General features: G+C 44.0%; 1 protein-coding gene across 3 annotated transcripts in view; it reads right to left on the minus strand.

Moving 5' to 3' along the window:
- The window catches only part of dlc1 (DLC1 Rho GTPase activating protein), an 84,711-nt gene that overhangs the window by 1,897 nt on the left and 59,043 nt on the right, over positions 1 to 23,771 (minus strand). For 2 of the 3 annotated variants that reach the window (XM_061059616.1, XM_061059626.1), the window contains 12 exons: positions 14,745 to 14,816; positions 13,019 to 13,100; positions 11,522 to 11,585; positions 7,843 to 9,521; positions 6,967 to 7,146; positions 5,339 to 5,498; positions 4,165 to 4,372; positions 3,466 to 3,682; positions 2,983 to 3,097; positions 1,775 to 1,990; positions 320 to 537; positions 11 to 184 (listed from right to left, as the gene is read on the minus strand). In XM_061059616.1, coding sequence (XP_060915599.1) covers positions 11 to 184; positions 320 to 537; positions 1,775 to 1,990; positions 2,983 to 3,097; positions 3,466 to 3,682; positions 4,165 to 4,372; positions 5,339 to 5,498; positions 6,967 to 7,146; positions 7,843 to 9,521; positions 11,522 to 11,585; positions 13,019 to 13,100; positions 14,745 to 14,816 — 3,385 coding nt within the window. Of the gene's footprint in view, positions 1 to 10; positions 185 to 319; positions 538 to 1,774; positions 1,991 to 2,982; positions 3,098 to 3,465; positions 3,683 to 4,164; positions 4,373 to 5,338; positions 5,499 to 6,966; positions 7,147 to 7,842; positions 9,522 to 11,521; positions 11,586 to 13,018; positions 13,101 to 14,744; positions 14,817 to 21,103; positions 21,422 to 23,771 lie in introns of those variants that run through there. The other variant, XM_061059635.1, reaches the window with a different exon arrangement.

Consider the following 23,771-nt stretch of genomic DNA (forward strand, 5'->3'; position numbering starts at 1 on the left):
TTGTTCTCACCTGCAGTCGATCCTGGAAATATATGTGAGTCTGGATTTGTTGGTCCCACAGGGCTCGATGTAGTAGCGTGAGGTGAGGACGTTTAAGCGGACGCCTACGACAGGTGCGCCTTCATGGTCAACGGATGTACACACCAGAGCACACGCTCCCTTTGGCAGGTCTGTCATCCATGTTCTGAAGAGGAGAGTAAAGGGTATGGATTACAAAACAATGTTTCAGCCGAGCAGAATATTGAAAAAGATATATATTAAAAAAAAAAAAAAGAGGAGGATGGATAGAGATGAAGAGAAGCAAAGCAGAGCTGCCTACCTGAGCACCAGGTGGTCTCTGGTGGGATGTGGAGCCATGGTGTTCCTGACGTACTGGTAGATCTCCGTCCTCTCATCCAGGGTCTCCACCACCCGGCTCTCGAGCAGGTCCTCGTCCCAGTGGCCTTGCTCCCGCAGCACCCTGGTCAAGACTTCCTCTGCGCCTGCAGGCAACTCCACCGTCACCTTCCATAGTCGCAGAGGGAAACCGTCATGAACCTGGAGAAACAGATGGGAAAAAAAAGCCCATCACATTAAACACTATTCACTCTCAATATGTAAATAATTGTTTTTTTTTGTTGATCACAGGAGGGCCCTTTGTTTAGAAACGCATCTAAAGTAGTGCTGATTGACCGCAGGTGTCGCATATAGAGAAGGACAGGTGGGGAGATATTGTATATTTTTGTTTTCCAACAAAATTGTTAAAAAAAACATGAACAAAAACACAAAACATCTGTATTTAATAGATTGGCATATCCAACATTACGCTTGAAGCCTCATAGAGTTTAGTTTTGAGTGACTGAAGACGTTGCAAAAATGTTTTTGGACACATCAAGAAACAAAAAGGTGCGTCATCAATGTTTTGATTCGGCAGATTTAAGTCTTTATTTGATTGCTGAAAGCACTTAGAGGTGACATTTAAATATACGTTAAGCCCTTCAGGGTGGACCAGAGAAAAATATGAAGTGAGGAAAGGTGACCCGGACGTTATTTTAGTTTGATTATTTCTCCCTCTTGTTGTTCAAGTGGGAAGCAAGTGGTGAAAAAATACAAGCGCCTCGAGCGTCTTGTGTAAGTGTTCCACAAGGATATTTAATCGTATTAGTCTTATTTACAGAAAATTAGAAATCCAGATTGAATTCACAACAGCCGGTCTGTACTTCAGAAAACCACCCGGTGCCCTTCAGCCAAGTCAGCTGCTCCGTCCGTTCTGCCATCAGACGATAAAGAACACACACTCCTCGCCTTGTGACTCCTCAAACATGAGGAAAGATAACCTCATACGCTCGGCCCTTTGCACACCAGACTCCGGAAATGTAGGCCTGGGATAACGTTGGAGGTTGTGTATGTTTTTTGTGTGTCTATGTCAGGCTGATGTCATTCTGGGAGAGAGTCCAGCGTAACAAGGATGGGAACGGAGAAGCTAAGGGCCAGGCCAGTTTCACACGGATGCGTTTCTATACAGGAAACCCAATCTGCTGGTTTTCCATGAGATATTTAGAGGAGTTTAGAAGACAGGAAACCCATGGAGTTAAAAAGGACAGTGTGCGCTTCAGGAGTAGTTGCTTGTTTACATGTTAAAGAAGGATTGGCTGTCTGTTTTTTCCCTTCTTAATGAATCTTTCTGCTGCAGATGTAAGACTGTATTCAGCCTCTGCCACAACCAAACACTGACTGAGCAGATAATGTGTCGAAAAAAAAGAAAATCTCCTGAGACAGAAAGAGCTTTTCTCACCTTCCTACAGGACAGCTCGGCGTGCTCGGGCGTGGAGCAGCTGTCATATCCTTTAAACTTGTCCTTGGCGTCTTTAAGGAGGGCGTCCAGGCTGTCTCGGAGGTAGGCCCTGTAACCTCCCTGTGCCGCGTTTTCACCCGCCAGCTCCTCCAAGCGTCTCGGCAGCAGCGCCTGCTCCACGTAAGAGTTCCTGCAGCGATTCATCTCCTCTGGGATCTGAAGGGAAGGAGTAGAAGGAAGAGGATGAGGTTTTTTTTTTTTTTAAATCCTTTCATTGTGGGCAGGATGTATAATAGACAAATAATGTTTATCTGACTGGGAGTGAAAGCTTCAGTGAGAACTTGATAATTAACTTTGCTATTTAGATTTCGATCAGTAAGGTTGCGCAACAATTAAAAACAGGAACATAGATCACAATATTCTAATCTTCCTGTTTCCCCAGCTAATTATATCCCCTTTTTCTCTCTCCGTCTCTTCTTTATCTGCAATCTTTCAGGTTTAATTACATTACAATCTAAGAAAAGGATTTTCATTCGATCATAGAGGGACTCCATGTATATTATTGTCAAATATTTCATAGCTCATCCTATTTTTATGACCTCCTACGAGCAAATACAGATTTAATTTTGAGAAGATAATTCAGGAGCTTATTGAGTTTGGGTGGTGTGTGATGTGATCACGACAGGAAGTCAGGAAGCTCCCCTACAATCTAATCAAACTTTGAACAGTAATGACCCACGGTATGCACCCTATTAGCTTGTACTGCACAACGGCATAACTTTAGGATAAATGGGATTGGAATTGGATTAGTAAAAGTGTAGTTTGCTGATTATTTCCTGTAATGCAGTAAAGTTCCCTCCATGTGGGCACACAGAACCAGACTGGATTTATGAAGGAAAGTCAGATTGAGCACAAGAGAAGGACAGGTGGAGCCTTTTCTCGATGTTGTTATCGCGTGAGCAGATGACAACATGACATTGAATTAAAGAGTTACGTAACGAGGATGATGTGTTTGTTTACAGGACAAACAAGTGGAAACAAGGTGTTTGACAGCGACCTGTTGCAGCCAGCCAGAGGTGACATTCAGTGTTTCAGCAGCTTCATCCCTTAAGTTGGCACTTTGCCACATAGATCTGAGTGTCTCTTTGCGGGTCCTAACTTTGTGAAGTAAGCGTAGTGAGACGACACACTGATGTTTCAGTACTGACCCTGAAGAGCTTCCTGCACTCCTGGATCATATGTGCGAGGCCGTGAGTGGCAGCCAGGTTCTCATTCAGGTCCCTCTGGTCCGGCTTTCCCAGTGTCGTCTTCCTGTTCATCACCCTGTGAGACAAAAGTAGGACACCATAAGTAACAGCAGCCATTATTGATCCATAGACAGTCGACATAAGAACGAAAACGGGTTGATTGTGGGTCAGAAGAAATAACGAGTTCAACCTTCTTTAAAAAATGGAACAAAATTGACTTTTCCTAATTGGCTAAAGATGTTAATGTAACCTTTCTATTTCCTCTATCTCTCTCCATTCCTCCTCCTCCTCCAAGCTTTGCTCTCTTCCTTTTTGTTCTCTGTCCTCCATCTACGGTATCCTGCTCTTTTGTTTCATTTGTGCGACCGTTTCCTGTTTTCTGAATGTACAGAAAAATCACACATTACGTAAGCTGCTCCTGCATTAACTGTGTCGGAGACCAACCTCGGGGAGGAGCTCTCCTTGCGGCGCAGAGTGTTGAGATGAAACAGGGAGGGGGCCAGACAAACGGCCAGGTTGGTGGGAGTCATCTGGTTCTCGGCCACGCTGGCTGTCACGTCGCTCAGCAGACACAGCAGCGTCCGCAGAGCCTCGCGGTTCTCGTCGGGCAGCAGCAGCACGGCGGCGCGCACAGCCTGCAAGCGGAGCTCTTTGGGCATGTCTGAATAGAGAGAGAGAGGGAGGGAACTTTTAATATCATATGAAACTTCCACCACTAATAACTAATGTACAGCTACACTATGTGATGTTTTTGCATTGCTGGATAACAAAATAAGGGGTTTGTTATGCGTCTTTCCTCACCTGCCAGGAATGATAAGTGTGTTACATAAGCCTGTATGTGTGTGTACATGTACGCTTCCTCCTTCATACATGAGTGGTTTGGTTTCACCTTATATAAACAGTTCCTTAAGTAATACTGTATTACATATATCCCCTCATTCCGCAGGTATTTCCTGCACTTATCTTTCTTTGTGTTCTTGTCACAGTTTCACAAGTTCTTGCTTAATTGCAGGCAAGCATGTGCAGCACTAAAACAATACACGTAATGCAATCCTCTTACAGATGTGTGGCTGTGAAGTCGAGGCACGTGTGACCGCATGTGTCTGTCTCCAAAAGATCTTGTTTATAAGCCTGTGTACTTACACTGATAAATCTGGAGGAAGGTCTCGGACAGTTTGCTGGTGAGCAGGGGTTCTGGCAAATCTCTGAAGTACTGCTTCAGCATGTCTGCGACGTCGTACGCCGACTGGCCCTCGTAGTTGACCCCGCCCCCGTCTGCGCCGCTGGCCTCGTTCATTTGGCGGAGAGCTTGGATGCGAGATTTGACTCCCGATTTCCTGAAAAGACCCACCTGGAAAAAGAGCGAAGGACAAACAGAGAAAGAGTTCCGTCAGAGAAACCTGACGAGTCAGCTTTGAACTATAAATCCCTTATTAGTCTCGTTTTGATCCTATTATTAAGCCGTTTGAAAATTTGTTTCATGTGCCCAAAAAAAAGTCTGTTAAAGAAGCAGGTTGTTTTCATTGAAAATACTCCTGACTTATACTCAAATCCAGAGCTTACAGTCAATATGGTTACATCACTACAGATCCTGTTGTCTGTATTTACAAGAGGCTACGCAACACCCAGAAGGCATTTCGCTGAATACTTCAGCGCGTGTAGGACCTCATCAGTGGCCTTGTAAGGCTGTATGAAAGGGCAAAGCTTGGGAGGAAAAGAGCAAAAGTCCGTTGGCTTGCCCGGCCTGAATATTTTCCATGAGCTTTCACCACTCTCAAACAGAGGCGCCTTGTCCCGCTTTGACATGAAAAAACATCACTCCATTTACTGTTGTGCCGACCATTAACAGCTATTTTCTCCGTCTTCCCTCTTTTTTCTTTTCCATCCTGAATGTGCACACGCTCTCTGAAATAAATCTTTCATAATGTTTCCTTATAAAACAAACAGACACTGACAGCTGCACACTTTGACTGTCTCCAGGCCTCCTCGCTTCAGCAGATGTGTGACAGAGAAGAGAAAAAGGTGGACAGGATCACGCTCACAATGCGGGTATCAGATTATTTTTCCAATGCTAGTTCTTATATAACGTCCTTTGAAAATCCATAGCTGAATATCTGACTGATGTCCTAATGAATGTTAGTTAACTCCAGTACCTTAAAGAAAAGGTTTTCCTTTAACCTTTGGAAACTGCAAATAGTGCTTCAAGCTAACTGACAGACTGGCAGGGAATTTGGTGCTATATGTCCAAGCGAATACATTACATGCACAGGTTTACATATATGTACAAATGTGAGTTTATTGGTGTGCTTTGTGTTACCTGGTCGAGGCATTGGCTGCGTAAGTAGCGCATGGCCTGCTGGATTCCCTGAGGGAGGGGCTGGCCCGTCCGCTGGACGATGACTTGTAGTGGCACACCGAACACATTCCTGTCTTTGTAGTCACGCACCTTGATGCGCTTCATAAACTTTGGCACAGCCCTGCAACACACACAAAAATACACAAACAATAAGAAAAAGCCATGCAATTCAAATGTCAAGAAATCCAGATTCACCACCATCTAAAACAGGTTTTTTTATTTTTATTTTTTTATTTTTTTACAATTGTCAGTTAAATTAAAATCGATGGCAAAACTCTACAAGACAAAATCAAATTTCAGCAGTTAGTCAGGATACCAAAGTATTTGTGTATATGTGTTTGTTTTCTGTGTTTGGAAGGAGGAAACCAGAAGCCTGTCTCCAGGTTTATGAGGGGGGAGGATAAACAGGGTGAGGGGAGAATGGAGACGGGGAGGAGGTTGTATGCTTGGGTGTTAAAAGGGGAGGATCCCACCGCTTTATACATCCGTGCAAAGTGTCTGTGTCACTATTTGTTGTGTGTGTATGTCTGTATTTGGATGCAAGTGAACACCAAGTGTGCAACCACAACCTCAGAGTTGAAACATGCAACTCTGACTATTTCCCAAGAATACACCCTCAGATTTATGGCCGTGCATCTCTCTGCATGGGTGTGAGTGTGTTTAGCAGAAAGACGCTATGCGTGACTCGGGACAAGCTCGTCTTTGTGACAGCGAGTCCAAAGACTGAGAGAGTGCTTCTCAGAACCGCACTTTGGAAGAAAAAAAGATGGAAAAGGAGCACATTATGATCTCGGCACGGAATTCTGAATATGTGTGGGCCTCCAGCGGTCTCTGTCTCCCACCTCTGTCTTTCAATGAGCGCCAGCCTGTCATAAGACAAGCCTGGGTCAAACCACTTTCTATTCCTGTCCAAGGAGGAATGAACAGAGAAAGTGGAAAAATACAAGAAGATGATGTGATGTGCCATTTTCAGATAGTTTCAGTCATTGGAAACTGTAAAGTAGAAAAATATCTAAAGATGCCAAAACACAGGCAATGCTTTGCATGTGCTGATTTTGTTTGGTTCACATTAATTCTGTCTGCATTATTTATTTTAAATTGGAAGAATCTTTATGTATGTTTTTTTTTCCTGTCATGTAAGCTAAGTCTTGGAATCATTTCAAAATCTCTGAACAGATACAGTAACAGGGAGGATATTAGATCCCACTGGATGACTACAAACAGCGTATGAAGTGACGTCACATCAATAGCCTCATGGTGGTAGAGAGGGTATATTGGTGGACGGATAATTGCTGGGGACTGATCTTTCAAGCCTCCAGCTCCTGTAACACCATGCGTGTGAAGCGCCATGATTGCCCCGTTGAGAAAAAGACAATGTACACCCCTTCCCAGCAATTATGGGCCTGGGAAAAGAATGTGAAACCCAACCTCTGTGGACAGCCGTCACCGTGCTACATAACAACCTGCAGATGGATGGCACTGGGAGACGGATTGGGATGGAAGGAGGAGTAATTGGAAGAACTGAGGGCATGTCACATGATCACATACAAAACTGCCCTGTTCTCAATACGTAATCTCTGTCCACTCACCAGCTGAAGCCATGTTTGTTTGTCGGGGTGTGTCTCTCCAGCAGAGCAGTGAGCTGCAGCAGGGAGAGCTTCTGCAGCAGATTCATCTGTAGCACTGACTGGCTGCTAATCTGGAGCTGGGCCGAGGCCAAGCTTGGCCGATGGGAGTTCTGGAAGCTTGGCCAGCGAAGCTTCTGCGGTCTGGAGTAAAGGAGGGAAAGAGACGGACAGACAGCACAGATTGAGTTTTGAGAAGAAGAGAATGGGTTGATAAAAAAATATAGCTCTCTAAGCCCTCATTTATGTGTCATACTTTTGTGTAAACACAAACTCAGTATTTGTAGTTTTCTGTGCTAAATGATCAGGTCAGGGATTAGAAGGATTTATGTACACATCAATCAAGAGACTAGCCAAGAGACTATGAAACCCCACGCCCCTCGAATGTAACTCTGCCTGTGGATTCCTGAAGGAACAGCAACAATCGCCATGGAGACCAAGCAGCATTCCAGCGTTTTCAGCAGCATTACGTAAGGAGAAAAGTCTCGGCGTGTCCCCCAGTTTATCCTCTGCTGTCACTTTCAATGGAAAACTCTTTCTTTTACCCCACTGTTTGTCTTTCTATTGTGTTGAGCTTCTCATGCACTAAGTTAGTGTTGGGAGTGGGGTTTCACACAAAGAGACTAAATGATGATCCTGTTAGTAGGCTGGAGGGGGAACTATATGGATAGGATAAAAAAAGTTAGGGATACGTGTTTGTATTGGAACTACTTTCTAAAAACCCAAATGAATTCCTCCTCTTCATATTGGGATAAAAAGTGGGTTCAAAAACCATTTCAATTAATTGTGTAGGTTTTATGATGCATTTCTAATAGGACAATTGAGATTTCTTTTACTGACCTGCTGGATCTGGTCAGAGATGCCCCGACACCAGAGTCTCTTCTCTCTCTCATCCCCTCCTCTCCCTCGCCCAGAGGGTTTCCTGTGCTGTCCTGGTCACTTCCGTTCTCCGTCTCCTCCAGCCGGTTCTGCAGAGGAGATGACGGGCACGGGGAGGCGGAGTCTAGGGCCGAATCTGAGTCCCCTTCTTCCTCTTCATCCTCCTCCTCTTCCTCCTCTTCCCCTGCCACAGCCTCCGACCAGGCGTTGACGAACCTCTGCAGGCCGCTGACATGTTGCAGCACTTCCTCCAGTTTGCGTTCGTCCCCCTCTTCCTCCTCCCCCTCCTCCTCTCTCTCAGTGCAGGGGACGTTGTCGTAAAAACTGAGCCGGCTGTCGACAGAGCCTGAGGACACTCGACGCTGGCGTCTGCTTTGCCTGCCCCTGAGGATCACTGAGTTCCCGTTATCGTTCCCGTTGTTGTTGCGTGAACTCCCGTCCTGCAGGGCTTTGGGGAAGGTTCCCGGTTTGTGACCTTCTGGTAAGAAGAAGAAGACCCCGCCATCCTCTTGCTCCTCTTCCTCTTCTGCTTGTCTGCTGTTGCCTTGAACGCTGCAGTTGTTCCTGCGGTTCTGCTCATCCACTGTCATCCCGTTGCTGGCTTGGCAGGTGATGGGAGGGGCGGATTTGGGCAGGGTTGTTGGCTGTCGATCGGAAGCTTGTTGGAGAATGCTGAAAGGGTCGAAACCCTCTAAATACATCCCTCCTCTCTTTCCGGACCCCGCGGCCGTGCTGTGGCTGCGAGCCCGGGTCACTGGGCTCGGCGTGCTGACTGCACTCCCGCTGCTCGCTTCGGACTGGCTGCTCCCAGTGCTCCCAGTGCTGCCGCTGCTGGTCTGAGTGGAGTAGGAAACAGAACGATTCCGGTTAAGTGTCATAGTTTGAGTGGGATTGCGGTGGTGATTGAGGTTCTGGTTGAGGTTGATACTGGAGATGTCCACGCAGTTGAGACTTCGCAGCTTGTCATCATCCAGACCCTCTTTGATGACAGGGCCGCTGATTTCTATCTTCCCTCCACCTGTGCTCCCCTTCTTCTTTCTCTTCGAGGTGGTGCCACTGCGCAGTCGTAGGCTCTCCATCCTCTTGAGGAAGCTTTTCGCTCTGGAGCGTGTGCTTTTTCCGCTGCCGCCCCCTCTGTCCAGACTACCTCCCAGTCCTCCCAGTCCTCCCATCCCTGTTTTCACATCGAAGGTAAAATGTTCAAGTGCCTCCAAGGGTGATGGAGGCATCCCATCAGAGAGAGAGTCCTCATTGGCGCATCCTGACCCGCCTGTACCTGAAGACGAACACATGCTAGCTACAGAGCTAGCACGAGTAGCACCAACCAGGACAGCTTCACTTGTCAGGGACGGCCCATGGCTCTTCTCCTCTCCTCTTCCTGCACTCCCACTGCTGTGGATGGAGCCCACTTCAGGCTGCTCACTGAGGTCGGTCAGCACACTCTCTGAGCTGTTACCTTCATGCAGAGCCAGCTTTCCCTTTTGGGATACTTGGTCCTTTGGAAAAGTTGGCGTCGCCGAATCTGTCGTCAGAGATGAGAAAACCTCCAGCTCGTCCATACGTGACCAGCGCTTGCTGTCTCTCTGGAAGGTCCAGCGGCCACTGATGGCACACGGCTCGTCCTCATCCGAGTCCTCGCTCTGGAAACCCGGAGAGGGAGGGGACAAGGGAGGGGGAGAAGGAAATAGAAGGGAGAGATGGAAAAAAAGGAGAGGAAAGGAGAAGAACAGTTAGAGGATATTATACACTGCTATGTTCCCTTTTTGTCTCCAAAATTCCTCACCTATGTCCAGGAAACTTTCTGGTGTAATTATTTTTCTAAGTGTTGTCCCATTTCACCTTCAGTCCAGTTGCCATTTGGACTTGACATAGGTTAGTTTCAGTGACATAAAAAGACAATGCTATTGCACAACACACTGCTTGGACAATAGATACAAGACAAAACAAACAAAGCCAGACTGAGTTACACATAGAACACAAGCGCATTAACAACATACACCTCTCCAGTTTGGCTAATCTGTGTCGGGCCCTGGGAGGAGCTCAGGAAATTCCATTTTGACCCCCAAAGCTCCCAATGCAGCTGGCCAGACTGGGATCACCCCCCCCCCCCCCCCCCCTACTGTCTTTATCCCCTCCGTCTGTACGTATGCACTCAGCGAGTGTGAGACAGTGTCACTGATACACTGCTTCTGTCTATCCCAAAGATATCCACCCACTAAGAGAGAAGCTAAGATCAGAGTTTCCAAAGTCTTCTTCATACTTTCCAATCAAAGAGAGGGACTTCAACTCCATAAAATAATGACAATTTACACATGAATCAACTCCTATTAAAGTCTCTAATGTCTCTCGTCTGAACCCCCACAATAAGAGATCTAATGCCAGAAAATCTGTTTTTAAAAAAAAATAATATTCCATTATGAAAGTGATCCAATTCAAAGAGTCTACTGACTATTACTTGAGCGTCAGTGTTTCATTTCCAAATGGGCATCAGATACAGGCATAGTTGATACAATATTTTCAGTCAGAACATGAAGTAATTTCTAACAAAAGTGGACAAAAGCACAACCAAACGGGGTTTCTTACAGTGCTTTACTGGAGACAGTCATCTCAAGAGGACAAGGAAGTGGAGGAAGTGTTTGTGAAATTTTGCATTCTGTTGTAGCCTTTTTTTCTTTCCACAAGTTATGGAATGTGAGATAACAGTTGTGCTTATCAATGTGTAGAAAGAGACGCTATTGGCCAAAAGAGCTGGTACCATTCCCCAGCATTTAGCAGACAGCTTATCCTCAAACCATCAAGCCACCAAAGCAGTCAGAGCAGTGTTGGCCGCTTTGAATGTGACAAGGCTGCTTCTGCACAATTTAAACTATTTATAATTACAATTAGACAGATAGAAAGAACAAACCAGAAAGAATGAGAAACAGACAGATGGGGATTTAAGAGAGGGGGAATGCGAAGACATCAGGAGATCAATGCATTCCTTTGCTGTGCAAGGGAGGGAGGGGGGTGTCATCCTACAAACATAGCAAATAACCTCTTTGACTCTTCTCCGTTGACTCCTTAAATGAAAGGTGCCGCAGAGAGGGTCATCCTAATGAATACCACCACACGCAGAACAAGGATGTTACTATGTAGCACTTAAAGCCATGAGAGAAACTGGGTCGATTTAGACTTTCTAGTTTACATGCAAAGGAACATTTCCAAGAGGCTTGTTTCCTTGAAAGTAAGACCGAAGTGTGTCAGTCTTTTTTTTTTTTTCTTAAAATCTATGAAAAAGCACTATTGTAAAAGTGTTGTGTACAAAAAAAAAATTCAGGTGAGGAAGAAGTATGAGGAAGTATTTGAGGAAGAACGGGAGCCTGCCTTGAGTAGGGGAGGTCCTGTTGAATGCAACCCCTTCATTTAGACATTAAAGCTACCCTCCCTCCCCCTAGGGTCCTTACAGCCCACTTGATTCAGAAATAAACCCAACAGGTGCCTTCTCATTAAACAAGACGAGAGAGAAAACACAGCTTTGCCCTGTGGGCAAGAGTGAACCGATGGCTGAGGTGATTAAATCCAATTGTGGTCGAGGAGCAGAGCAAACAGGCTTTTTTAAACGGGAGGAGTGGAGTTAATATATGTGTGTGTGCGTACTTACTCTTTTTCTTTGCGGTGAGATCTCTAGTCGCATAAGAGCACACTTGTTGAGGGTGTTCAGTCTCCTGCAAACACAAACACACACATGCAAACTTGGTTACATTTAAAGAGGCATTAAAATATTCCAGCCCCTTGTTTTTTTCCGAGAAGACAAGCTGCTCATCACCAAGAGGATACATGATGGAAAAAAAGGATGAAGTCTGGAAAAAGAAGAAGGGAAAAGAAGGACGGAGGGGGAGCTTGTGTGCACCCAGGCTGGCTAATGAGCTGCTGAAGGATAATCCCCATCTGAGCGGGAAGAGAATGAGAGGGGAGACAGAAAAAGGAGAGAGCGAAGAGAATGAAATCTGCTGGAGTGGCGACGACATATTCGGGGAGGGGGGAGGGGGGGGACAGAAAGCTTATCCCCCCAGCCACCTGGTGAAGGGGAGCGAGTGGGTGGGTGGTGGTGGTGGTGGGGTCCACCCTCTCTAGAGAGCTCTTAGAGCAGATCACGTAACAATGGAGAGATGAAGGGATGGCGACCTGGGGATAGTCGGGGTTGTGGGGAGGGGGACTTGAAGGCGGCCAAAAGAGGAGACATTGAGATGATAGCTTCCAGATGTGTTGAGGGACACCTGCTGGGGTTTATTACTGAGAGTCGGAATTTGATTAAGAAGTCGACTCCATTAAAGAGCCATTAACCTCCTCCTCAGATGCTAATTAATACGGCAGGGCATCTACTAGAATGCAAACACAGTCCTCTCCAGTGACACTTTGGCTATTTACTGCCATTTTATTTCATATAAAAAAGATATATATATGATGTCCAAAACATACCATAGAGATTTTCTGCGGATATCTACCACCAGTGCTGCCAACAATGACGCAGCCTAGTAGATTGTAACTAACTGCAACAGTGTGGGGCTAGTAGAGCATGTAATATTGGCCTTAGCTGGTGAATGTAAGTAATCAGTGTATTCCCACCAATGTTCTTATTTATTTGTATATTGCACTGGTATCCAATGGATAAATTATATCAGTCAATACTCAAGTCTTGGTGTCAGAACCAGAGGAATTATATTGAAACATCTCTATATACTAGCATTTAGCCTTTGTCATTGAAAGTAACTAAGATCTTTGAAACTTTATCGCAATACATGGCCCACGTTTGGAGGCAAATGAGCTAGGAAAGGAAACACTGAAAGTAAAGAGCATTGCGTGACAACTTGAAGTGAAATTTCAGAGTGAGATATGTGCTTGCCAGGATGATACAAAAGACTCTGATGACTGAGGTAAACACTATCAGCCCTAGAGAAAGAAGAACATAATGAGAGAGCGAGGTATGGACGTAGAAAACTAAATGGAAAGATGGAAAGGTAGAAACGTGGCTCCAAGGTGCTTATCGTGTCATTCTTTCATCTCGCCGGCAACTCTCCAAAGCATGCCTTCTTTTGAAGTCATGCCCTCATGCTTTGGTTGAGATAGCACAGCAGTATGAATGGTTTCGTAATCTCACCTGCAGAGAGCCTCGATAGCGTCCCGATCGAGGAAGTCATGGTCTCTGGTGACTGAGAAGATGTCGATGGGGAACAGGGCGTCTGAACAGAGAGAGAGAGAGAGAGAGAGTCAGATTAGTTTGGGCATCTCCCTGCTGCTGATTGGATCAATGTGTTCAGATTAAAACTAAAGATACATCCCCAATGGCCTCAAAAAACACCCACCCACTCAAACACCCACCAAGGCCCTTCCGTCCCACCTTCTCCCCCCCATACAAGGCTCGATGAAAAGCTAAAAGAGGAAGTAGCGTCTTAGCCGACCAAACAAACACAGCTGCAGCTTTCAGAGCCGGCAGGCAGGGGGGATGCGGAGCACAGAGGGAGAGAACAGGGGATTGATTGAAGAATGACAATAGGTACTCCAACGCTCCTCAGAGGTCCCACTTCCTCTCCTCCTTCTCTGTCTTTCTCCTCAAGTCTTACTCAGTAACAGGATTAAGAATGGAGCATAGCTGGAGTGTGCCTAAAATCAAATCTCAAGCACTAGTCTGGAACATCGAATGACTGAAGGATTGACAGATTTTCTGAGGTTTCTTGAATGCGTTGACCCAACCCAAAATGGGAATATTGCGTCTAAATCCTTGGGGGTGATGATGATAAGAAAAGGCTATTCAGGGAGAGCAGCACATTTAGCCAAATGTGCTGAAACAGGCCTATCAGTTGTCTTATCTTTAGTGGGGCAATAGTCTTGACAGCTCAGACAATATAGATTGTCTCAAGAGAAAGAAAAACATGTCTTGCATCGGCACAAATTATTTTTTCTCTGTGAGTGACATGTCAACAATCTACACAGTGATTGATTGTGGTTGGAACTTTTGTATTACGTCATGTATGTATGAAACGGCCTCATCACCTGGGCGCAAACACAATGAGCTTTCCCTTCAAATAGGAAGCCTTAACGGTTAAGTGGCAACAAGCAATGACCTGTTGACAATGGTGTCTTGGTCTATCTGTCATCGCCCTCTAGTTACATAAGTGCAACTGGTATGCCCATGGTATCCCATAGGATAGCTGGAGTAGCTATATGGAGTGTATAGAATGCTTGATGTGTTTATGGGTGTGTGAAGGGTATGTGAAGGGTCTCCAAAGAATATTTTCCAGACATTTGCTTTTGAATGAGTTATTTTAGAGGGTACAGAAAACATGTGTTGCGTAACATGAACAGTAAGTAAAAAGACCTTTGACCCTCATAGAGTTACTATACAAGTTACATCATAGTTAATGTTTGGAATATAGTTGACTATGTTAGGGTTTGTGTGGTTTTAACGGCAAAGCAAAGTACCCTTTACTTCTCAGGAATGTTACGCTGGATGTGGCCTGTTGCCATGCAAAGGGGGAAGATGTGTGTGTTGGTGTTTTGTGTGTTGGACACAGGACAAAGAGGTCATAATTCTACAGAAGCTAAACATAATCAGTTGTTAAAATGACTCACAGTTTGGTAGAATGACCACTTGTATCTTATGTACATGAAAAATATTTGTCTAATTGGCTACACTACATTAGAAGCTGGCCTAAAACTGATTTAAAGTCGTTTGAAAAATACTAGTGAGTTCAAACTTGATTATCAAAGTCTAACTATATCTTTCTCATAGCATCGCCTAGGAGTGCACCTTCTTTGTCCCTGCTATGTTAATTACAGTAAATTGAAAAGCCTAGGTTTGGGTGTGGCGGTCTTTTGGTCCTTACCTTCATAAAGCTGGGCATACTGTGGAAACCCTGCTGCTCGCAGCCAGGTACAGGCCTCTTTGGCTTCAATTTCTGTAGAGAAAAAACAATGGAAGAAAACCAAGACATGTTAAGGTTTTGTGGGAGACATTTTAACCTGCTTTAGCAGAAAATATTACCTGAGTACAATTATTGCAACACACCAAATATCCTCTAAAAACAAGCGTCTCGTATGAGGAGTTGTATTTCTTCGACACAAAGATCTTTAATTATCATTTAAGTTCAAATAAAACCTAATTTGAAAAAGACGCAACCCTGTCAATATATTCAGGTAAGACAAAGACCTTAATGCTAACAGCTTATCAATGTGAACCCCTTGACCCTTTTAGCTATCTCACACTAGGTCACTCTCCTCTCACATGCTTTTAAAGCTAGAGCTCAAAGCATCACTCTGCAAATTATGTTAACCCCATCACACCCCAAGTGTGTGCCACTTAAGCTCCTTATGCAGGTAAGGTGAGGGTTCCCACAGAGATCTCCAACCCAAGACGTTTGAGTTGAGCCAAAACGTATGACACATATTTACCATTTGAATTGAATTGTCATTTGTGACATTTACATGTTTTTAAAAATGTTTTAAACATACACACAAGTATGTACATGTGTTGTGTCCATCAATAACTCCTGTTGGACATGTGCACAACACATCTCCAACACTGCCAGACAAACTCCATCAAACACAAGATGCAACATTTGGGCTTGCTGTGCTAAGTACCGACTGAATGTTGACGTCCACTGTGACACAGAAGCCATTGCAATGTCTCCCAGTTATCTGTGAAAGCCTTTAGTTGACATATGCCAAATGGCTGCAAACACCCGGGCCTCCTCAGTTTCTCCTAATCACCCCCACAGCCAGCAGTCTGCATAGAGAGGACAGACAGAAACATGTCTCCAGGCCTAAAGGAGCTTACTTTACAATGTCTGCTTTGGTGAAATAACAGTGAGCACAAATGTAACACAACCTTGAGAAAAACCAGACCAGAGCAACAAAGGCAGAAAATGAAACCATTGATGAAAGCAGCAACATATGGAATTACTGCTAAACATGTTACCTCTTAATTCTGTGAGCAATACTTCAAGTGTTTTTGTCTGAAATTCAGGGAGGATAGTCAAAAGTTTTCCTTTGAGTTAAAAAAAATGTACAGACTTAATAGTATGTACTTTACACTTTTAGAAGGGTTGATGTGTTGAGCTTAGCATACCTGATCTACACATAGTAACCACCATTAGTATATATTATCTTTTAAACATCTAAAAGTTCTACCTTATTTCAAGGCTAGATTACACAAAGAGCCAGGAGCATAAAAAGAAAGTATACTGTGAGTGAAGAGAGACAAAATACTTTTCTGCATTTTGTTGGCAAACAACAGAGATTATGCGGACGTTAACCTGCAATAAATAATGTCAGACAAATGACACTCTACCAACTCAGAACTGACTTGACACAAAAGTAAGGTAACCATAAAGTCCTGTCACACAGGCAGACTGAGGCCAGAAGAAGACTTCTGTTTCAAAGGGTCTGTTCTCAACCATATACGAGCATTTACATACCAACAACAAGCCTAGACGGCAGACAAACCCACTAACAACAAGGTGTGACACGACCAACACAGGGTCTACCCTCTACCACTGCAGGGGCCTGCACTCCTGAAGCAACCACTGCGACACTAGCATGCACCCAAGTGTGAAACGACACATTAACATCTATGCTTTAGCCCAGTTTTATTTGACAAATCAACTCTCATGCTGAATGGCATGTGTCAGAGGCTGTGTGTTCGTTGGGTGTGTTGGGCTGAGTATTTTTGGAGCACAGTGAACCCGGAGGAACGTAAAAAAAACCAAGGGTAATTATACCAACATTCTCGAAAGCAAGCACTGCATAGGGCCAGGGATTCTTGTGTTTGCTCATGTTTTTTTTTTGTGTGTACCAGTGTGTGCACAAGCCGTTCTGTGTGCGTTTGCAAAGACCAACCTCATGTTTAAAGACAACCCACTCAAAAGACAGTAAAGCTATTGAAATGCAAATTAGACATACAAACACGTGGTTAGCTTTCCACCCCCAAACCCCAAAAAGAAGGCTATGGGATCCATTAAGTGCCTTTGGAGCGAAGCTATCCAGTGACACACCCCATTGGGCTAGAATGTGTGTCAAATCTACTTTACAGTGACATAATGTAGACTTGGTATGCCTTAGAAACAAAAATAATGACAGTATTCAACACGCAGATGGGTACAACTGAATAATATTTGCTTCTGCACCACATTCTGGGACCATTTGTTGAGTAGGAATATTTTTTACATCTTTTGTGTGGCCGCAGGAAATGGACAGGGGCATCTGGCACAAACAATCTAACAATAGAACCACACACACATAGCGTCTTGTGTATCTGGGATATAAAAGGTTGGCTCAACCAAGCAATAAAATAGGTTCATAGGAATGAACTGAAACTGAAAATGTCTTCCTACAACACCCCACCCAAACCTTTTCTGCATTTCTGTTTACTTCAGGTCCATGGTTTGTCTTTTTTTCATTTTTGTCTTCCCTGACTGTCCAACCCAATTCCTTAGCCCTCGCCAGAGAACTACTTCACTTCCTTTTCCTGCTTCCCACACAGGAAGAGAGCTGAGCGGCGCTGCGGTGGCTGCTGACCACCCCGCTATAAGGCCCTGCCTTCGTTTGTTGCTGGCCAGATAATAGGCAAGGAGGAAGCCAAGACAAACACTGGCTCCGGTGATTGTGTGTACAAACCAAACGTCCTCATGGTTTAGAAAGCTACAAAGTCCCACTCAACAAATGTGTTATAGAAAGCACTAAGCACCTAAAAATGCCAGCAAAACTATTTAAACACTAAATTCTTCTCAAATAGAAAGCTTGGTTTCACTAACTTGATAATGACGCTGATGTTTGGTCTCCATGTGCCAAGTTGGCAGACATACAACAGATTATAAATGGGAAAGGAGTCAGGCCAGCACCACAGTTTCAAGGCCAACTACAGAGCTGAAGATACTGTCATAGTAAACTTATTATCCAACAAATGACCACATATTTCATTATGTGAAGTTTAATTTTTATAGAAGCACCTTCAGGACAAATCTCTATTCTCTTCATGTACAGACGTACTTACTGTAAGAAATAACTATTAGGAACAATGGCAAGTGCAGCAATATAAAGTTCCACAGGAAGACTTTTGTCATACCTAAGATATCGACAGAATGCAATTCCATGACTGCAAAAGGTAATATTCTGCAGAATCAAATCTTCTTCACTTTTAATGATCTCATTAGGATCACTGGTTATGGGCCTGGATGGCATGGAAACAAAACAAATGTGGACAGATTCATACACTAATCTCAGCCCAGACCAGAACTTCTGGTCCTGCTGAGGGAGCCACTCAGGATGTCTGAAACATGTCCGCCAGGCTGGACAGAATGACAGACGTATTCGTGGCTAAAACTGAAAATCAAGCCTCCAATAAGGACATGTTTTACAGACTAAATGTATTTGGTCAAGACAAATCCTCTCAGTTGGAATAAAAATAAGTTACATTTGTTCTGGCCAAAGGGAATGAGCAAAAAAACAACAGAGATACAGTACTTCACAGTGGGAAAGAAAGATAAGAGCGAGTAACAGCAGATAACAACATTAATGAGAGTTGAGCTGATGCTAATAGAGATTTCATATAAATCCCATGGGGCTTTTCTTTTGGAATCTGGCCAAAGCTGAACTGGTAAGCAGGCAGTCAGTGTTAAGCTTCACCTTCTGCTCTGGGGTATCCACTTCTAAAATTATCCATCATAGTCTTTTCTTTTCCCTGCTCTCACCCGCCTCTCCTCTGTTCTCTCTTTTGCTCTGTGGCTGTTTCAGCTCCACTCAGCCCCTCTCTTCTCTCCTTTCCTGTGGCAGGAAATTCTCACAATCGCCGACCAAAACGTCCCTCCCTTGCAGGAGGCAGCGGGGTCTGGCTTGGCCAAGTCTGAAAGCTCAGCTCCAGTGGGAGTTCGTCAGCAGCTAGCAAACAAAGGATGCTGCTCCCCACCTCAAAGGCTCTGCTATATACATGGCAAACTGGAGGTCAAGACTCTGAATACAGTTATCACCAAAGCTAGGTCTTTGAAGTTGGCATAGAAGAATGCTTGACTAACAACTGTTGTGAATTGAGGTGGCTTATCTGGAATTAGCCGATTGTCGCTGGGTCTCAAAGTACCGACTGTAAGACAACCCAGAGGCAGGCAAGGGGTTCTTATCAACTTCAGGTCTGAGTGGGTCATTCTGAAGGAGCTGCAAAGTGGGTCTAGACAGGTAATGTGATAAACCAAGCCAGACTCTGTGGCTTGATCTACACCAAGGGAAGCTAAAGCCTAGATGCTGTCAATGTTGTCATGTGTCCATGAACTTGAAAAACACATTTCTGTTTAATTTGAGCTTGTTCCAATTTGTCATTGGAACAACTGAAGAGGACTGTTTTTCTTAATGTGACCAATTTATAACCCCTCCAGTAGTCTCCTGGAATGCAAAGATGGGCGATAACAGATTTTCTTTCTGATGGGTATATGGTTTTCTGATTCCACGCCTGAGACAGCTGGTGTTCCCTGAGAGGGTCTGGCTGTTAGCAAAGTGAGACGATGACAGGAATATCACCATCTGGCCGGCCTTAAGCTATGCCCAATTTACACACACACACACACACACACAAGAAAGAATAATGTGGTTACCATGGCCCATTTAAGTTATCTAGCACCAGTTGGGACAATCGTTGAATGGTCATACATATAAGCATTCAAACACACAGCTGGTCCACATGGATCATCGCAGAGCTAACCCCGTCGCTCTCTGACGAAAGATTTATGCTCACACAGAGGGTCCCCAGTTGTGGTTCAGGTGACCTGGCATACTCCAAACCCCTCTGATAAGCTTTCCAGAGACAGATGACAGCCTGCCAGCGTGGGCCCCCACTTGATAACTATCCTTTCATAGACAGATCCCAGGACAGCTCAGGTACCTTCAAACCAGTGAAGGCAAGACTGAAAAACAACACATGTGTCTTCTCACAGGACGTGGAGGAACAAAGTGCCAACTGGATGTAAATCTTTCAGATAAGGCCCCAGCTCGCTTCCTGTTCAACAAAAGACTGCAGATGAAGCGTGTTTCCTTCATTTGCTCGTCTCCGGGCTCAACTTTAAAGTACCAACAATTCAGCCAAGCCATGAGTGAAAGAGGGGAAGAGATGTGCAGATGCAAAAGGAGGGAGTCACATTTTCAGAGCACGTCTGTATAAGTGGACTATTGTTATGAGTCTCAATTCAGATTTGTGAGAAAGAACATTGTCTGTGATCATGGTTAATGTAGGTAAAGATCACTCAGCTTGTAAAACAATGGCTGGACGTTTGTGTGTGTGTGTGTGTGTGTGTGTGTGTGTGTGTGTGTCTCTGAGCATGTCCTGGGTGGTAACATTGCACAACTGAACCACAATGTACTCATATCTGTTCCAGAGCTGAGGTGGCTGATAAGAAGCCATGTGTTGGAACAGGCAGTTAAAAACTGTTGAGACAAAGGGCCAAAGCCCACAAATCAAGTGAAGCCTGCCAGTACAAAACTGAAAACGCGATTTAATACAGCTAAAACACAACCCCCCCCCCCCCCCCCCCCCCCCTCCCTCACCACCCACCCCAATAGCAAAAGGTCGGCAGGCAGGCAGGCAAAAGGCACACAGGCATTTGAACAAACTGGAGGCACTGTAATGGCAGAGACGTCGCGGACTGGTTCCCTCTGATAATCTCAAAAGACTAAATACGATTAAGCCTGAACATTCCAGTTCACGACCTTGTTTCCACAACACGGATCAACGTTGGATCCAATTAAAAGTGTTGGGGTGTGTGTGCTAACAGTCCGCGTAAAGATGGGACAGTCAAACGACGATTTGGTCAATGTCAGAGAAGCATAGTTATTTGGCAGTGCGTGTGTTATGATAACATTCACCTGAACAGGAGTTTCATTTCTTTCGAGTTCTGCACAAGGAGGAGAACGGAGCCGTGGAGTTAGGCTGCGCGTAAAGCGGGTTTCTTATCTGACAGCCCGCAGCGCTGCGCCTCAAACAAGACTTTAAAAAGTTTCAGCAAAAAGCCAAATACAGCGTTACATAAATACATTTGAAAAATCACTCATCCCATTGCAGGCTGCTTATTACACCTATAAGTCGTCTCTTTATTTTTGATGAACAGGAAAGCCGTTTGTCTGGGTACATTTTAACTTAGAATTGAAAACCATGAAACAATCATCATTGTTTGAAACACTTGGTGAAACGATTATAGATCAGACTTACGTGTTAATATCATTATTTAAAGTCTCTGTCGCGACCAGCCTCAGCAGAAAACCCGACCTCCCGGTTACTGTCCAGTCCAGGTCTACTCCACTGTTAAGGCGAAGCCCGCATGATAAATCCAGAGGGAACGGAAAACTCAGAACTGCACAGATTTCTGAACGTGGTTTCTGGGCGTTTCGCGAGGCAATAAATCCATGGTTAAGATCTGATTTGGCTGCGATTATAAACTCAATTCCAAAAAAAAAATAAAAAATGTTCAAATCCTCCCGACACTGCGAGTCCCTGAATGAAACGGTCCCCAGCAGGAATGTGAATGGAGAGTAGAGTGATTCAAGCTTTAGGAATGGACAACTCTGCCCGTGGCTCCACCCCCACCCAATCCGCTACTCCCCACCTGATAAGGAGCTGGAGGCAGACACACAAACCCACTCGGGACACCCTCGGCACCTCAAAATGAAAGAAGCTTAAATATTAAATCAATATGTTTTATATCTGAGCACCAAACGCAGCTTTTGGATTCTTTCTGTGAGCTTCAACTTTTAATCTTTCACGAACTTATTCCAATATTTGTTCCTTTTTATTGTCGTGTAATTAAGGCAGACTAGTCCTTTAAAAAGATGTTTTACAGATGTTACCCTCATTAAAAACGAAAGTGATTAAATGAGCTCTGTGGGATTCCTCGCAATCCATTTCAGCTCCTGCCCTCCTCGCCCTTGCTAATAGGGAACAAATGACTCAGAGGTGGGTAACCAGTTTGCATATCATTAGAAAATACAAGAGACAACCGAGGGGACGCTCTTTTGTGACACGAGATTAGTCTGGAAAGCGCAAGTGGCCCACTGAAAAGAAGACTGCAGGTATGGTAATGCCTGTGCTCCTGCCCCGTGACGCACGTTCACGCCAATATCAACATTTGGTGCTGGATGCAGGGCAGATGTTAGGAAGTGTTGATGATGTAAACACTGCGATTGCACTACACTTTGTAAGCATCCACAGAGAAAGACAATGTAATGACTATAATCAGTAATTACTGTAATAATAGGATGGATCAAGAGGTTGATTTCTTGGTAACCCAACACATAGTTTACATAAACACATCATTTATACCCATATATCCATCTTTTCCTCCAGTTACAATAACATTAAACATCAGGGTTTTGGAAACTCAAATCAAGCCTTATTCTGAATATATATATATTTTTTAAATGTAAATGAATCCGTGTGCCTGTTTAGGCAGGGTCACACATTACTCATTTTTAATTGGTCCATTCTTTTCAGCACAGTCTGCCCAAGCTTTCCTGTTTTCTCCCCTTTCTCCCTGGACATTTCAAGCACAGTTTTCCAAGAACTTTCTGAAAACGTCAGCCTTGGCACGGTTCAGTGTTCAGTGTTCAGTGTTATTGCTATGGCAACACACAGGCACTGAGATGGTGCATGAAAAGGGAAAGCCAGACGGGTCGCCATGTGGCAGGGGAAATACATGTAATCCACAGCTCGGTCTGCCAAGCGGGGAGAGGATGATGCAGAAAATCCTGGCTGGCTAAGTGAGCAGTCTGTTGTTGGCTGCTATACCGCTCCCAGCTGACAGAGAGAGGAGTCACAAGTGATTCACCCAACAGAGACCCTGCCAACTGTTAAAGGGAGAGAAATCCAAGTTTATATACAGCACAGGCCCTCGGTAGAGGAGTGGGGATATTTTGAAATTTATGCATATATTTTTTTACAAAGCCCTAAAAAGATATGTGCATGATTCTACAAAAACAACATTTTCTGAAGAATGAATAAAGAATCAGTGTTTCATGTCCTGATTCAGATTCCTGATTTATTAAGGCCTTTTTATAAAAACGTTAAACTCTTAATCATTATTATTGCATTATACAGGTAGATGCTTCATTATGGTTCTTATACTCTTACAAAACGTTTGATTTGAATCTGATGACATGATTCAGAAGTCAATGTGTCAACTTCTTTATGGGTATCATAAGTTATGTTGTAAAACCTAGCGAAACAACATTTTTGTATATTTACTTTATATTTGTAATATGTATCAGTAATACTTTAACTGAGAGAACTACAACTCCCACATCCTGAAGGAGTATAATGGTATTTTTTTATTAAAGGACTATCAGCCACCACATTTATTTTATATGCTGATTTGTCTCCAAACATAATTAACTAAATCATTATTTCATTATTTCTACACGATCAGAATCATGTGCTTTCTTCACCCAACCAACAGTAACGTCAGTTTCCACAACACAGAAGCCGATTTACAAAGATACAGCAATCAAAAATAAAGCTGCAAAGCTTAAGATCATGGAATATTTTCAAAGATAGTAACCAAATAATAAATCCTTTAAATCAGTCTTTAAAAGTGGATTCTTAGGACACATTTTGGCATACATCAACATATTAGAGAGCGCATTTCTATTACCGTACATGCAAATGGAAAAACTTGTCTTTATAAAGTGAGGAAAGTTGCAATATTTACACCAAGCTTGTAAATGAAGGGAGTAAAAAAGATACTCATTGTCTATTAGTGTGAATGAATTAGAGAGAGAAAGAGAGAGAGAGAGAGAGAGAGAGAGAGAGAGAGGTAGACAGAGAAGGATACATAGAGAGAAAAGCAAAGAGAGGAAGAACAGATGAAGAAAGATTACCAAACAAG

Source organism: Labrus mixtus, chromosome 2 (assembly GCF_963584025.1).
Source record: "Labrus mixtus chromosome 2, fLabMix1.1, whole genome shotgun sequence".
NCBI classification, from domain to species: domain Eukaryota; kingdom Metazoa; phylum Chordata; class Actinopteri; order Labriformes; family Labridae; genus Labrus; species Labrus mixtus.